Source organism: Octopus bimaculoides, chromosome 1 (assembly GCF_001194135.2).
Source record: "Octopus bimaculoides isolate UCB-OBI-ISO-001 chromosome 1, ASM119413v2, whole genome shotgun sequence".
NCBI classification, from domain to species: domain Eukaryota; kingdom Metazoa; phylum Mollusca; class Cephalopoda; order Octopoda; family Octopodidae; genus Octopus; species Octopus bimaculoides.
Window position 1 is genome coordinate 198035361 of NC_068981.1, and position 15496 is coordinate 198050856.

Below are 15496 nucleotides of genomic sequence, written 5' to 3' on the forward strand. Positions count from 1 at the left end.
CTTAAACGGGAGCCTAGCAGGACTTGGGGCACGAAAAAGAGCATTGCACTTACCGGTGTGACACCTCATCGAATGTAGGTGTCCGCTATCATTGGAGCATTGGGTTCAATACCACCCAATCTGAAAAAAAAAAAACATCTGCAAACCTTAGAGATACCCTACAAACTGATCTATTGCAAAAGTCGGCATCACTTGGAGCTGCACGTTTATTGTGTAAAGTACTCCCTGTCTGAGGTCCTTGTTGTGACTTGACAGACAGTACAAACCACTGGTAGACACAATATCTTCAATCAACAACTTCACGATATTGTATACTGTGTGATGTCTGTAATAATAATGATAATAATAATAATAATAATAATAATAATAATAATAATAATCCTTTCTACTATAGACACAAGACCTGATATTTGGAGGAGGCGGATAGTTAATTACATCAATCCCAGTCTACAACTGGTACTTATTTTATCGGCCCTGAAAGGATGACAGGCATAATTGACCTCAGCAGACTTTGAACTCAGAACAGACAGATGAAATGTCACTAATGGTTCTGTGAGCTCATCATCTTAATTGAAATATTAATATTAAAGGCAATTTAAAGCCCACGTACAGTGAGATGGAATGTGTCAAATGATGTTAATAATATTTTGATAAGAAATAATTAATTATAATTAATTTTTAGCATTAAATTACATAAAATATCTGATATAAAAATTGGTTTCTATAGAATACAGAGCAAGTATAGAATTCTAATCTCGAAACTCGAAAAATTGGATGTGTTAAGAATCAGTCGAATCTAAGAGACTAAAGATTCTTCAGAATGGGTCAGACTAGAATTCTGTTGCAATCATTCTGATTTGGAGTCAAAACTAACCACACAGCTAAAGTAATTGGCAATATGAGATCTTTTATAGCACTTACTGATTTGGGAGTTGGTTCCTTCATTCATTTTCTTCCCGCCCTACTTGGAGCTGTTGTCTGTCTTTGATAGTAACGTTACAATATAAAACTTTCCTGCCATTTACAGAAATTGAACCATCAGATCAAACTTTCATTAAAAGTCAAGAATTTAGCATTGACAAAAATGGAAAATTTAATTTTAGCATCTGGACATAACTAAAAATTGGTTGATAGACAAACTTTCAAAGCAATTAGAATAATTAATTTGGCAAAAGTTGCCAGTCTGAGCAAATGTGAAAGAAAGGAATGAAAAATTCCTTCTGGTAGCAGCATAGCATTGTATTTGAGGATTTTTTTCAGATGAGAACCAGTTCTTTAAGAAATCTATAAGTGTAGCGAATGGAAGGACTATTGTCTCATTAAATCAACTGTAACTCTGAGGAAGAAATTAGCTAAAAGTAAATTCTTCAATTTAAATATAACTAAATCTAGAGGTACACAAACTTTGATCAAAATACATTAGTGGTTTCAAGCAGAACAATTATAGATATCATCATCATCATTATTAACGCCCGTTTTCCATGCTGGCATGGGTTGGACGGCTTGACAGGAGCTGGCTCGGCAGAAGACCGCACCAGGGTTCGCTGTGTGTGTGTGTGTGTGTGTGTGTTAGAACATTTGAGTAGTTTTCGCCAGGGTGATCCAAGCTAAAAGGTATGTTCTCTGAGTGCTCAATTTGGAAAGCCACTAAAATTACGGCATAAACTGCAGTTGAATATGCGGTTTCAGCCTTTCTAAAGTGGCTGGAAATGTCTTCCCCTGTTTTAATCTCTCTCTCTGATATGACATGATATATCTGAAAGACCCGTACAAAATTCAAACAAGTCAAGCGGTTGATAGAGTGAACGAAGGGAGGTAACTGCCATCGTCCTGTCAGCCACCTTTGACAGTTTTGTTTTACTTAATCGAACAGAATTCAATCGTAGAAGGAAAAGTTTGTTTAACTTACAGAATCTAATATTTAATTTAAAAAAACAGGAATATTTTTATGGTATTCTAAATCCTTTCTGAGGAACACGATTCTGTTTTGAAGATAGACAAAAACCTAATTCTTCTGGTTAAAAGTAATGACAGCCCCCCTCCCTCCCACAGATCACAAATTATCTAAAATATTTAAAAAATCGATTATGTTTTATTGCAGCGATATTATTTCATGTATATGTGTGTAGGTTATTTATGTATGTTTTCTTATGAACCGATCATTCTGTCAATGTGTGATGTTGGTAGGAAAACTTCAAGAACTTAATTCTAACAAAACGACATTAGGGAGGATAATTGTTGTTCTTGCTGTTGTTAGCCTTAGATTTTAGCTGAAGAAAGTTAAATGAGGAAATGGTGATAAACAAGCGAAACCTTGTGAAATCATAACAAGGGTGATGTGAAACGTCTGTGGAATCGGTAACACAGCAACGAGACTGGATAAACATTATTTCATAAACAATATTTGTGTTTCATCAAAGTTAAATATTCTGCTTTCGACTTAGACAAGGCATTGTTTAACTCAATCAGTCCCAAAGATTTTACGGCAGAACCTACAAAAACAAAGAAAAAAAAAAGATTAATCCACAGTAAATCCATTTTAGTTCAATAAAAACAGAAAACAAACAGGCATAATGTGAGGAATGTATTTTAAATGGTTTCAACCACTGAACTATAGCTACGCTGAGGCAACATCATCATGTTGGGTGTTGCTCCAGTATGGCAACAGCTACTCATTGATTTTTTATTTCAATTTATTGATCTTAGATGAATGATTGATCAAAATCATTGTAGTAAAAAATATCTACTCAGAATATAAAGGGAGATAAGCAAATGCGTCTAGTTATTGTATTCCGATAGTCTCCCCTTTTGCTATCTTCCCATCATATTTTATACAACTTCCTACAATCTCGATCAGTCTTCGATTCTACGATTGATTATTTTATATTTTACAGATTGTTTAAGATTTTCCCATCCTCCAACCCACCCTCCCACTTCATATTTATTATTTTTCCTTTGGTGTTTACTAGTTTTATTAACACAACAAACACATCTTGTTTTTGGTTTTTGTCATGCTTGAGAAGAAGACCCATCAAGCCGAGCAAAATCGCAGTTGTTACAGATACTGGTGTCACACAAATGGCACCGGTGCCGGTGGCACGTAAAAGCACCCATTACACTCTCGAAGTGGTTGGTATTAGGAAAGGCATCCAGCCGTAGAAATCATGTCAAACCAGACTGGAGTCTAGTGCAGCCTCCCAGCTTACCAGCCCTGCTCAAACTGTTCAACCCATGCCAGCATGGACAACAGACGTTAAATGATGATGATGATGATGATAATGACATCATACAGGTGTCCCATTCTTCTCTTGGAAATGAGATTCAAAGTGGCATAAGCAGCAGGTGTGAAGTCCTAAAAAGACAGACTTGGAGACGTGGCTGGTACAGCTGTGAACTCCTTGAACTTGAGAGTGTTTGGTGCTGCCAATATCTGTGCAGGAGACCAAAGGTTCAAGTCTTTCAGTCCCTCTATTGCTGTGACACTTGCATACAAAAGTTATCACCACATTTGTTAGATTTTTAATTTCATAAAGTAATGTCAGGAACTATTACATCAGTGAAATATTTCCCGTGTTCCATTTCCCCAATCAATTTCAGTTTCTATTGCTTATTCATTTTTTGTTGATGGTGTAACAAACTCTAGTGAACTTCCTCTCTCTATTATGTAACAGACTTACGAACGTAGCAGGTAACAGCTAACCTTTGGGATCCTTTTGGACCCTGTTGTGTCCACCACTTTGATTGGGTGATATTGGCGCAATTTTTTTCTTACTCTATCGCGCGCCAATATGCAACCCAACCAATCGCAGCCTTTAAATAAGGTCATGTGAGACTGTCTGTTCTAAACAACATTTGAGCCTACCATCAGCTATAAAAACTCACCTCTTACTAGTCTGGATGTCTGTTGGTTTCAGACCTTCTAAGGTCTAACCACTGACCACATTGCAGACACCTCCATCTTCGTCACCACCACTGATGTTTCTCACCAACATCGTCGTCAACATCTCCACATCACCAACACACTGCACTGGTTCTAACACATCGCTGTTCGTGAGCTTTCCTCACCAGGCTTAACAGCTAACATACAACCCACCCAGATGCATGTAGAGATATGAGCAACATTCAGCTCGTGTGTGTGTGTGTATATTAAATTCGACGACTGGCACCCATGCCAACGTCATCTCCTTCATTGGACATGAAACTCAGCTTGCGAAGACTTATTGGGGCAAGCGAAAGCGAAATTGGGATGGCACCTGCGCCCAGCGTCGCCTTTCTGGCACTTGTGCCCGTGGCATGTTTAATGGACTTTTGAGAGAGATCGTTGCCAGTGCCCCTGGATTGGCTCTTGTGCAGGTGGCACATAAAATACACCATTTTGAGCGTGGCCGTTGCCAGTACCATCTGACTGGCCTTCGTGCGGGTGGCACGTAAAAGCACCCACTACACTCTCTGAGTGGTTGGCGTTAGGAAGGGCATCCAGCTGTAGAAACTCTGCCAAATCAGATTGGAGCCTGGTGTTGCCATCTGGTTTCACCAATCCTCAGTCAAATCGTCCAACCCATGCTAGCATCGAAATTGGACGTTAAACGACGACGATGATGATGATGATATATATATATATGTGTGACCACAATAAACGTATTTAAAGTTAGCACCTTCGTTCCATGTACTTTACCAGGTTCCTACCAAAACATGACAGCCTTCTGAGCAGAATCAGATTAGATGGAATACAACCCATTCAACTAAAGAGGGGAAACGACGTGATTTGGACACCTATTCATCTAAAGGGGTGACCCCGACATGATGTGGACACTAACTATCTAAAATGGTATATCGTGGGAGAGGTTGCCTTACTGGCACCATATCCTCACTCATTGAAGCACGACACAGGACAACAAATTGTCCATAAAACAACACAGACGACTTTCTAAAATTTCTTTCCCATTTTACAGACTTGTAAGTGTGTGTGTGTGTGTGTGTGTGTGTGTATATTCACATATTTTTTCCATGTAGCTGTCCATCTTAATTCTTCCAAAAATTCCTTCTACATTTCCTTATCCAAGATCCTCTATATGCATTTGATCCCAACCAATGCACCATTCTCTCTTCTTCAATGCCAAATCATTTTTCCTTGCTTCTACTTTAGTGCAATTGACGATGATGGTGGGGGGGGAACAAAGATGATGATGATGATAGAGGCAATGGGGAATGAGGAGGAGGGTAATGATGATGATGTCATGTCAGTGCTTTAAGACTACGAAATGGTAACACTCACCTTGTAGTACAGTCAACGGCGACATTTTCATATATGTAGGGTCACTTGACAGTTGTTCATCAAAAGGAGCTGCAATGAGACATTTTGCTCTAATTAATGTAATTACTGTAATATAAACATACAAAAACCTTTGGACTACTAATTTTCATAATTTATTCAAATGTCAAAATGTTAGCAAGATTAACAGAGACTATAGTCTTTGTGTGTGGCAAATGTGTGGATAGAATAAGCACTAAAAATGCGCAGACTCCCTCAGTTGCTCAGGGGAACCATTACAAGAAGTAGATAGCTTCTGTTACCTAGGAGACCAACTTAACAGTGGGGAAGGGAGTTCTGAAAGTGTAATTGCTAGGATAAAAACAGGCTGGGCTAAATTCAGAGAGCTTCTATCTTTGTTAGTAACTAAGAGCCTCTCCACCAGAGTGAGAGGCAGATTATATAATGTGCCTGTGTACATACAGCTATGCTATGTGGCAGTGAGACATGTAGCTATGCTACATGTCTTTGCAAAGAGGACTTGACTACAGGGAACTTGCGAAGGCCTGAAAGAAATGAAGCCAGTATGCTTCACTGGCAGTGTGCATGCTTGACAGAGTGTAAATGATTGAAAGAGGGAAACTGGGTGTTTGAGGCATCAGATGTTGTGAGAAAGAGAGAAGACTGCATTGGTTTGGTCACGTGATGTGCATGGACGAGAATAGCTGCATAAAGAAGTGCTGAGCTCTAACTGCGGAAGGTACCTGTGGAAAAGGTCGACCCAGGAAGACATGAGATGAGGTGGTGAGAGAGGGTTTTTGCATGCTGGGCCTCACTGAGGAAATGACAAAGGACTGGGAGATGTGGTGATTTGTTCTACTTCATAAGCTGGGTCAAGTGAAGTGAAATCGCCATCTTCCACACATACAGGCTTGTTCTTTGCAGGTGCCGGTGCCAATTAAAAGGCACCTGTGCCAGTGTTGTGTTAACGCACCCATGCTGGTGCTATGTACCTCTGTGAAGAGGTTGGTGTTAGGAAAGGCATCCAGCCATAGAAACCATGCCACAACAGACAGCTCCATGTCAAGCTGTCCAACCCATGCCAGCAGGGAAAGCTGACATTAAATGATGATGATATTTTTCTGTAATTATGAATTAATTGCAAAGATTAATTAATATAATAAAATTCTCTTCTGTCAGATGTTGACAGATTGAAATGTGACAGAGACACAGAAACAGGTGTGTTGGTGCAGAGGGAGGGATCTTGTTAGCCGAGAAGGAAAAGGGGAAAAGGGGAAAAGGGGAAAAGGGGAAAAGATGGGGGAGATGAGGTGTTGGGGAAGGAGGAAGGCATATCTGGAAGGGCCAAGAAGATGGATAACGAGAGAAGAAGGACAGAGAATCAAGAATGGCTGGACAGTTAGGTTCAAGGTTCAAGCATATGAAAGTCATGGGAGGAGAGGGTAGAGATGAGGATAGAAGGAAATGCAGTGAATTCAGAAGAGGTGGGGACATGGTCGATGGTGAGCGTCAGTTTATGGAGGGGATGGGCAGTGGAAATAGGAACATTGTCGAAATAAATTCTTACGTGCTTCCAGATGTCTTTTAATGCTTCGATGCATCTCTTCTTTGAGTTTGCCATAGACATCGTTGTATTCCTGGTTAATTTGACCCACTTCACTTGGTGTAGAATTCATACTGGCATTTCTTGCATGAAACTTTGATGAAGAATTCAGAATGGAACTGTTGAGATCGAGTGGAGACTTCTCCCTAAAATAAACAATTATTTTATATTTTAAACATAGGGGTCACAATTTCACGGGGGTAAAAACTGAATGCAACATGGCATACTCTGAAACCCACATTGCTGGTAACTTATAAGCGAAGGCGATGGGTCAGAGCCAATACACATTTCAATTTGTGTACATCTTTCAATCCAATCCTTCTTTGCAGATTATGCTCTTCATATAAGTTTTCCCTCTTCTTTTCAATGTCTGTTTGTCAGTGTTGATAATTTTAACTCACACATCAAATAATTTGCGAGCCCTTGAGAATGCAACATATAGCTGACCATGGCCAAATACAGGTTCAGGCAAGAACGGCCCCGCTTCATCAAATGTCTGCCCTTGTGATTTATTGTACCCTGAATTCATCATTATACTTATTGCCAGCCCTCACCTTAATGACAGCATCCATGTATAGGGCTTGTACAACCCATGCCAACCACCCCTATTTCTAGTTTCTGCATTGCCCACCAGATAAGGGAGACGGGGACCCTGCCAAACGCTTTCTCCATGTCAACAAAGACCAAGTGCAGACGTTTATCTTTGACCAGGTATTTCACCTGTAGTTGCCTCACCAGGAAGATATCATCAGAAGTGCTTCTTCCAGGTACAAAACCAAACAATGCCTTATCTCAGCTAACTCCCTTTCTGTAACTTTCATCCCTTGGTCTAGCAATTTGATACCTGTGTAATTATATCTGTCTCAGGCATCACTTTTACCTTTGTAGCAACATCATTAACATCCATTCTCCAGGCTGGCAATGGGCTGGATGGATTGACAGGCGACTGGTCAGCTGGAACAATGCATTAGGCACCAATGTCACCTTTGGCATGGTTTCCACAGCCGGATGCTCTTCCTAACACTTAATTGAGTGTACTGAGTGCTCTACTTGCAGCACCGAGTTGAGTATAATATTGCTACACCAGTTGTTGAGTATGAGTCACTCATGGATAATGTAATTAACTAAATGGTGGACTAGGCCATCTCCCACTTCGCCAGATGTATGTGTGTGTGTGTGTGTGTGTGTGTGAGTAGAAAAAAAATGAGTGAACAAAAGATCTTTGACTTACGGGATCCTACAGTTTAATGAAGCAAATCTCCAAAGTGGATCATATCCGCCATAAAAGATCGGTTGAGCACCTTGATAACGACTTAATTCTTTCAGGTAGAGTTCTCGGAAATGTAATGCTTCTTGTTCTTGCAGACTTTTCGTAGATAAAGCATTCTCGTAGCTGAGTCGCATCTGATTCAATTCACTCTGAAATAAATCATTAATTTATGAGGAATAATGTCCAATGGTGCTGACAACTCCAGCAGTTGGCACTGAACCATTTTTGCAGAACTATTTCATGCTACTCAAAGTGAAACCATTTCATATTAAAATATAATATCTTCATATTTTGTTGTGTCTGGGGAGAATCATTCTCTTTTAATGCATTATATATATAAAAGCAACAATTAATCATTTTTATTCTCTTACATTTATGGATTACACATGGAGGAGGAAATGGATTATGGGAATTCTATCTCTATATAGCAATTACAGATTCTTACCATGGATTTTAACCATGGATTTATCTTACTTTTTCAAAATTTTTATCTCAAATTTACATCAACACAGATTTATACCAATAATTTCAAATGGCAACTCCCTCATTCGATTTCCTCCACTGAAATTCATCCTTTTCTCTGATGAGTGGATAGACTTCCCAACGATGCTTATCAACTTTAGATTTCATTTTGAGAGGTAGGCTATTCATGAAACGATCGTAAGAACTTTTAAAACATTAAAATATATGTGAGTGTGTGTGTGTGTGTGTGTGTGTATGTATGGGTGTGTGTACATACGTATACCACTTGTTACATAAACAGCAAGTAAAAGCCACAAAGTGAAGCTGCCAGATATAAAAGTTAGATCAGGTAAATGTCAACCTGTAAGTTCACTTTTAATTAAATTTATACTAATTAATGGATCACTTTCAATGCTAAAAACATAATTATTAATTTACACAAAAAGACAAACACAAATTTAAAGATTAAAATATACACCACATACATACTTATACACATCAATATAAATCGATTCACCTGTAACTTATTCTTGTCAGCAGAAATTCTGTTCTCTTTCTCGGTCATCAGTTTTTCATATTGTTCGTGTTGTTGTTGTAGGAAATGGTTTACCTCTTCCAGTTTTTTACTTAATTCAATCCGGAGTTGTTTGTCAAGCTGAGGATGTCTCTGGTATCTAAAATCATCCGTCTGTAAAACACATTCATATCAGAAATAATTACATCAACATATTGCTAATTACACTGGTCAACAGCCAATTTTCATCAGGGATATTATATGGTGTTTTATATGTAGTTTTGTCTGCAGAGTTCAAAAATGTAATCGGTTTCCTTCTATCAGGCACAGTTTTTCTGATGAGATAAGAGAGGTATATAACTCCCATCAGCAGTATTGCTACACGTAAACGTCTTATACAGGTAAATTCTGACTTCTGTTTTATAACTATTTGTATTCATTTTGTAATTTTATGTTTTCAGAATCTTTTCATAAATTTTACTTTCTGTTTAAGGTGCAAAGTCATCATCCTCATCAAATTCTACTCAGGATGTCAAAGTGATACATGAAGGAGTCATACCCAATGACTGGTGTAGCAGCACTAGAGTCAACTGCTACAAAGGTAAAGGTGATGCATTAGATACAAATAATTACAGAGGTATCAAACTGTTGGATCAGGTAATGAAGGTCACAGAGAGGGTCATAGCCCAACTAATTAGGGAAAGAGTCAGTTTAGATGAGATGCAGTTTGGGTTCGTGCCAGGTAAAAGCACCACTGATGCTATATTTCTGGTAAGACAGCTGCAGGAGAAATACCTGGCCAAAGATAAAGTTCTGTACTTGGCTTTTGTTGACATGGAGAGAGCCTTTGACAGGGTCCCCAGATCCCTTAACTGGTGGTCAATGCAGAAACTAGGGATAGATGAGTGGTTGGTGAGAGCTGTACAAGCCATGTACAGAGATGCTGTCAGTAAGGTGAGGGTTGACAATGAGTATAGCAAATAATTCAGGGTATAAGTAGGGGTTCACCATGGATCAGCCCTCAGCCCCCGTTTATTCATCATAGTCCTCCAGGCAATAACAGGAATTCAGAACAGGTTGACCCTAGGAGCTCCTCTATTTTGATGACCTTGCTCTGATAACTGAGTCACTACCAGAACAAGAGGAGAAGTTTCAGGTGTGGAAGCAAGGATTAGAATCAAAGGCCCTTAGAGTTAACCTTGCAAAAACCAAAGTCCTAATAAGTAGGAAGGTAGACAAAGCACAAATCCCTTCAGGTAGATGGCCCTGCTCAATCTGTAAGAATGGTATAGATAGAAACTCCATAAGATGTACCCAGTGCAAGCTATGGACACATAAGAGGTGCAGCAATATCAGAGGAAGGTTAACTGGGAAGATAGATTTTGTGTGTGGCAGATGCACAGGTGCAATAACATGTACAGAAAACAGATTCCATCACATGCCAGGAGGAAAAACTAGGAGTAGTTGACAACTTCTGTTACCTAGGTGACTAAGTCAGTAGCAGGGATGGATGCTCTGAGAGTGTAGCTGCTAGAATAAGAATAGGCTGGACAATGTTCAGAGAGCTCCTATCTCTGCTGGTACCAAAGGGCCTCTCACTCAGAGTGAAAGGTAGACTGTATGACGCCTGTTTGCAAACAGCCATACTACACAGCAGTGAAACCTGGGCTGTGAGTGTTGAGGACATGCGTAGGCTTGAAAGAAACGAAGTCAGTGTGAATATACGACAGAGTGTAAGCATCCCGAGAGAAAAGTGGGACATAAGAAGCATAGGATGTGGTGTTCAAATACTTACTGCATTGAATCTATCGTCAAATACCACATCAGAATGTAGCGGGAGAGAAGATGAAAGATGATTTCCAGTCTAAAAAAAAGAAGACAATATGTTTAAAGTGTATTATTGCAAGAATGCCAACATCGAATGAAAGTTTGGTAAAATGGAAGACTGATACAATCACTCTGAGATACAATTCCCATAGAAAGAAGGGTCAACCACTGTTAAATAGTCACTAGTAAGTATCCAACTAAACATATAAAACCCTGAGCACAATACAATATTGTTAAGATAAAATTTCAACAATAGTACGTATATACAAACCATATTGTCTTTGTGTTTCATTCTGGATTTCAAAGCTGCAATTTCACACTGAAGAAGATGGTTCCTCAAAAGAATATAAAACAATTATCGAGTTGACATCGTTTGCAAAATAAAAATGGGTGACAGGAAGTTAATTTAAGTCATCCATAAGTAAATCATACGAGAGTAAACACAATGTAATCCCCAGGGGTCATGTGTCTCGTAGTGGGGAGGGGGAGAAGCACCGTTGCACAGCATTGCTGCTTTCACCATTTGTTGGTATATTCTTAGGTCCTCCAAGGTGACCCATCAAGCTGAGTTCCAGTCAGTCCCCAGCTCTGCAAGATACCTCCTCATCTGCCATGAGCATGTGGTTGTGTGGTTGACCAACACAAAGCCTCACTGAAGAGAACATAGTAAAGCAAGAGCTTACATTATTTACATTATTTACATTTGGTGGATATTTATCCTCATCTTGTTAGTTGTTAACACGTTTCAGCTGATATACCCTCTAGCCTTCATCAGGTGTCTTGGGGAAATTTCGAACCTGGGTTCTCATTCCTAAGGTATTTTTCCAATGTTATTTTTATTATTATTATTATTCAGGTCACTGCCTGGAATCGAACTCGGAATTTTGGGGTTAGCAGCCTGCACTCTTAACCACTATGCCATATGCCCAAGGGCATAAATACCTTAGGAATGAGAACCCAGGTTCAAAATTTCCGCAAGACACCTGATGAAGGCTGGAAGGTATATCAGCTGAAACATTATGTTAACAACAAACAAGATGAGGATAAATATCTGTCAAATGTAAATAATGTAAATAATGTACATAATTCCTCATCTCTTAAATATAGAACAGCAGGAGCTAACTTGGAAAACCAAGCCACATGGCCAAACGATTCAGGAGCTGGTACTCCCGAATCATACAAGTAACAAGACACATCCCAGTTTCTGAGTAGAATTGTCAGCTGGATATGAAATCTGACCAATGGCAACCCCTAATCCTGCAAAGTGTCCTGGCACCAAAGGAGCTGAGGTGGCTCCTGAGAGCCCTAGACAGGGTCAAAGTCTTACGACTAAAGAACAGAAACCTAAAGACCTGCACCCTTGCCTTCCAGTTTGGACACTGGCAGCACCAGACACCCTCAAGTCCAATGAGTCCACACCTGCACCAGCCAAGTCTCCAAGTCTCTGTAGGACTTCAGTCTCGCAGCTAATGGCTGCTAAAGATTGTCTATGTTTTTATTAAGGTAACAATGGGATTCTATCATGGATTCTATCATGGATTCTATCACCAGGGATTCTATCATGGATGAAACGTTCTTTAAAGAATAGGATCTTAATAAATTAAGCAATTATTGGTCTGTTGCAAGTTTTCTAGAATAAACCATTTTCATTTTAACAAGAGTGAAAGATCACAGTTGCAGCTGGTCTACGGTGAATGCCTTCTTTCAGACAATGTGTGTCCACAATGCATTTGATTCATTGCTGTAACGGGACTTCAACATGAAGTTCCCTTACATCAATGGTTCCCAACCCTTTTATTTAAATGAGTTTTCCCACGGACACCTTTTAATATGCTTATCCTTATGTGTGTGTGTGTGTGTATATATAAATCGTCATCATCATTGCTTAACATACGTTTTCCATGCTGGCATGGGTTGGACGGTTCGACTGGGGTCTGGGAAGCCAGGAGGCTGTACCAGGCTCCAATCTGATCTGGAATGGTTTCTACAGCTGGATGCTCTTCCTAACGCCAACCATTCCGAGAGTGTAGTGGGTGCTTTTTACGTTCCACTGGCACGGAAGCCAGTTAGGCGGCACTGGCATTGGCCACGTTCAGATGGTGCTTTTTACGTGCCGCCAGCACAAAAGCCAGTCGGGGCAAGGGGGCTGGAATCAACCCCATTTGGATGGTGCTTCTTACATGCCAGGCAGCACTGGCAATAACCCATGCACGAATGGTGCTTATTGCATGCCACCAGCATGGGAGCCAGTCAGGTGGCACTGGCATCAACCACAACAGGTCTTAGCAAGCACAATTTATTGCTCAATGATTGAAGGGTACTCTTAAATGGGCCAGTCATGCTGCACTGGCACAGGCCACAGTTACAGTCTCACTTGGCTTGCCAGGTCTTCTCAAGCATAGCATATCTCCAAATGTGGAAATATGAATTCTTAGATGTTCACAGGAGAATCTAAGAGTGCAATAAATGCAGACAGAGATTGATAGGAATGCTGTCATTCAGTGAGAAGAATTTACATGGAAGCTAAGAATTGTGAGCAACATATTTGATTCCAGCAAGAATAATGTTTGTCTTTCTACAATAAGCATAAAGCCCAAAATTTGTGGGACGCTGTTATTCGATCACTTCAACCCCAGTACATAACTGATACCTATTTTATCAGAACTGAAGGGATGAAAAGCAAAGTCAACCCCAGAGGAGTTTGAATTCAGAACATAAAATATCGTTTGTTTTTTTTCCAGACCCTTTCTGTCTTGCAAAGAAAAGAAATAAAACAATAAAATCAGCATAAAAGACAATAAAAGCAAAGAAAAAAGAACCCCACTCACTTTTCTTCCTCTTCTTCAACTTTGACATCAGCATTGATCTGTTTCTCCTGTAACATCTTTACTTTATGTCTCTCCTGAAATATGTGATTATAAAAACTGAAATTATGAAAAAGCAATTTATTTTTCAGGGGCCAGGGGCATTGGGCATGAGAGGCATCAGATGTGGAGTATAGGAGGGGAAAACTGAGCTGGTATGGGCATGTGATGCGTATGGAAGGGGACAGCTGTGTAAAGAAGTGCCGATCTCTAACTGTGGAGAGGAACCTGTGGAAGAGGTAGAGCCAAGAAGACATGGGACGAGGTGGTGAAACATGATCTCGGATGCTGTGTCTCATGGGACCAATGACAAGCGACCGAGGCTTTTGGTAATTTGCTGTGTTTGAGAAGACACATCAAGCCAGGTGAAATCAGAGTCGTAGTTAGTGCCAGTGTCATGTAAAAGACACCCAGGACACTCTATGAAATAAATGGTTGGCGTTAGGAAGGGCATCCAGTCGTAGAAACCAATCCAAAATCAGACTGGAGCCTAGTGCAGCCCTCCAGTTTACCAGTTCCAGACAAACCGTCTAACCCACACCAGCATGGAAAACGGACACTAAATGATGATGATGATGATGAAGGGACAGATTATTTTTAAGGGTGCAGAGATTGGGAAGGTCTAGGATAAATATTACGTTGAAGGTGTGTTGACAACTGGAGAAGATTGGATCACTATTTGCTAAAATCCATGACAACAACAACAACAACAACAACACAAACCTTTGCAGAGATAAACAAAATCAATTTGGAATTGAATTCAGTTATTTTCAACAAACTCATTTGAAGAATGAATAAAGAGTGAAGAAGTAGAATTTACAGTGACAAATCCCTTTCTATGTAAATGACTATTGCACATAAATGAACAACTTCATCATCATCATCAACCACAACACTTTACATCCATTTTCCATGCTGGCATGAGTTGGACAGGACATTGCTGTCCTAGACAGAGCGGGAAACCATATCTTAAAAATTTCACTCACCCCGTCTGGCTCCTGTGCTAGTGGCATGTGAAAAGCACTCACTACCCTCTTGGAGTGGTTGGCGTTAGGAAGGGCATCCAGGTGTAGAAACATTGCCAGATCATCTTGGGGCCTGGTGCAGCCGCTGCCTCTCCAGACCTCAGTCAAACCGTCCAACCCATGCCAGCATGGAAAACGGATGTTAAGCAATGATGATGATGATGATGATCCCGTTTTTAATGCTGGGTGCCCTTCCTAACACCATCTCCCATTGCAGAGTGTACGAGATGCATTTTATTCATGGCACCAGCACTAATGAGGTAGCCATGTCTTTGGCAAAGCTGGAAGCTCCTCTCAATCCCAAGATAAACAACACCCAGCAAGGATTGGCACCAGCACAGGTGAGGTGGCTGTGTATTCCGAAGGAGCCAGGAGTCCTCACACCTGTACGTTATGTTCTTTCACTGAAAATAATATCACTGAGAAGGTGAAAAGAAAAGGAGGTGATGACAGAACAAGAACCAGAATGGTGGACGGTTGATGGTTGCAAGAGTATTATAGGAGGGAAGGGCGAGGGTGGTGGACAGGGGTGGACAGGGGTGAGAGTGAATGATGGATGTCAATAGTGATAGCAAGTGACTCAGGAGAGAGAGAGAGAGAGAGAGAGAGAGAGCGATAGAGAGAGAGAGAGAGCGATAGAGAGAGAGAGAGAGAGAGAA

The 15496-nt window shown here is 40.2% G+C and overlaps 1 protein-coding gene across 1 annotated transcript in view; it reads right to left on the reverse strand.

Moving 5' to 3' along the window:
• Window positions 1–6: 6 nt before the first annotated feature.
• The window catches only part of LOC106881715 (myosin-11), a 33413-nt gene continuing 17923 nt past the window's right edge, over window positions 7–15496 (reverse strand). Inside the window, exons 15-22 of the mRNA XM_014932193.2 lie at window positions 13777–13850; window positions 11220–11283; window positions 10917–10985; window positions 9125–9295; window positions 8107–8294; window positions 6840–7021; window positions 5276–5344; window positions 7–2492 (exon numbers count right to left, since the gene is read on the reverse strand). Of these exons, the coding sequence (XP_014787679.1) occupies window positions 2392–2492; window positions 5276–5344; window positions 6840–7021; window positions 8107–8294; window positions 9125–9295; window positions 10917–10985; window positions 11220–11283; window positions 13777–13850 (918 nt within the window). The 3' untranslated portion in view covers window positions 7–2391. The remainder of the gene's footprint in view (window positions 2493–5275; window positions 5345–6839; window positions 7022–8106; window positions 8295–9124; window positions 9296–10916; window positions 10986–11219; window positions 11284–13776; window positions 13851–15496) is intronic.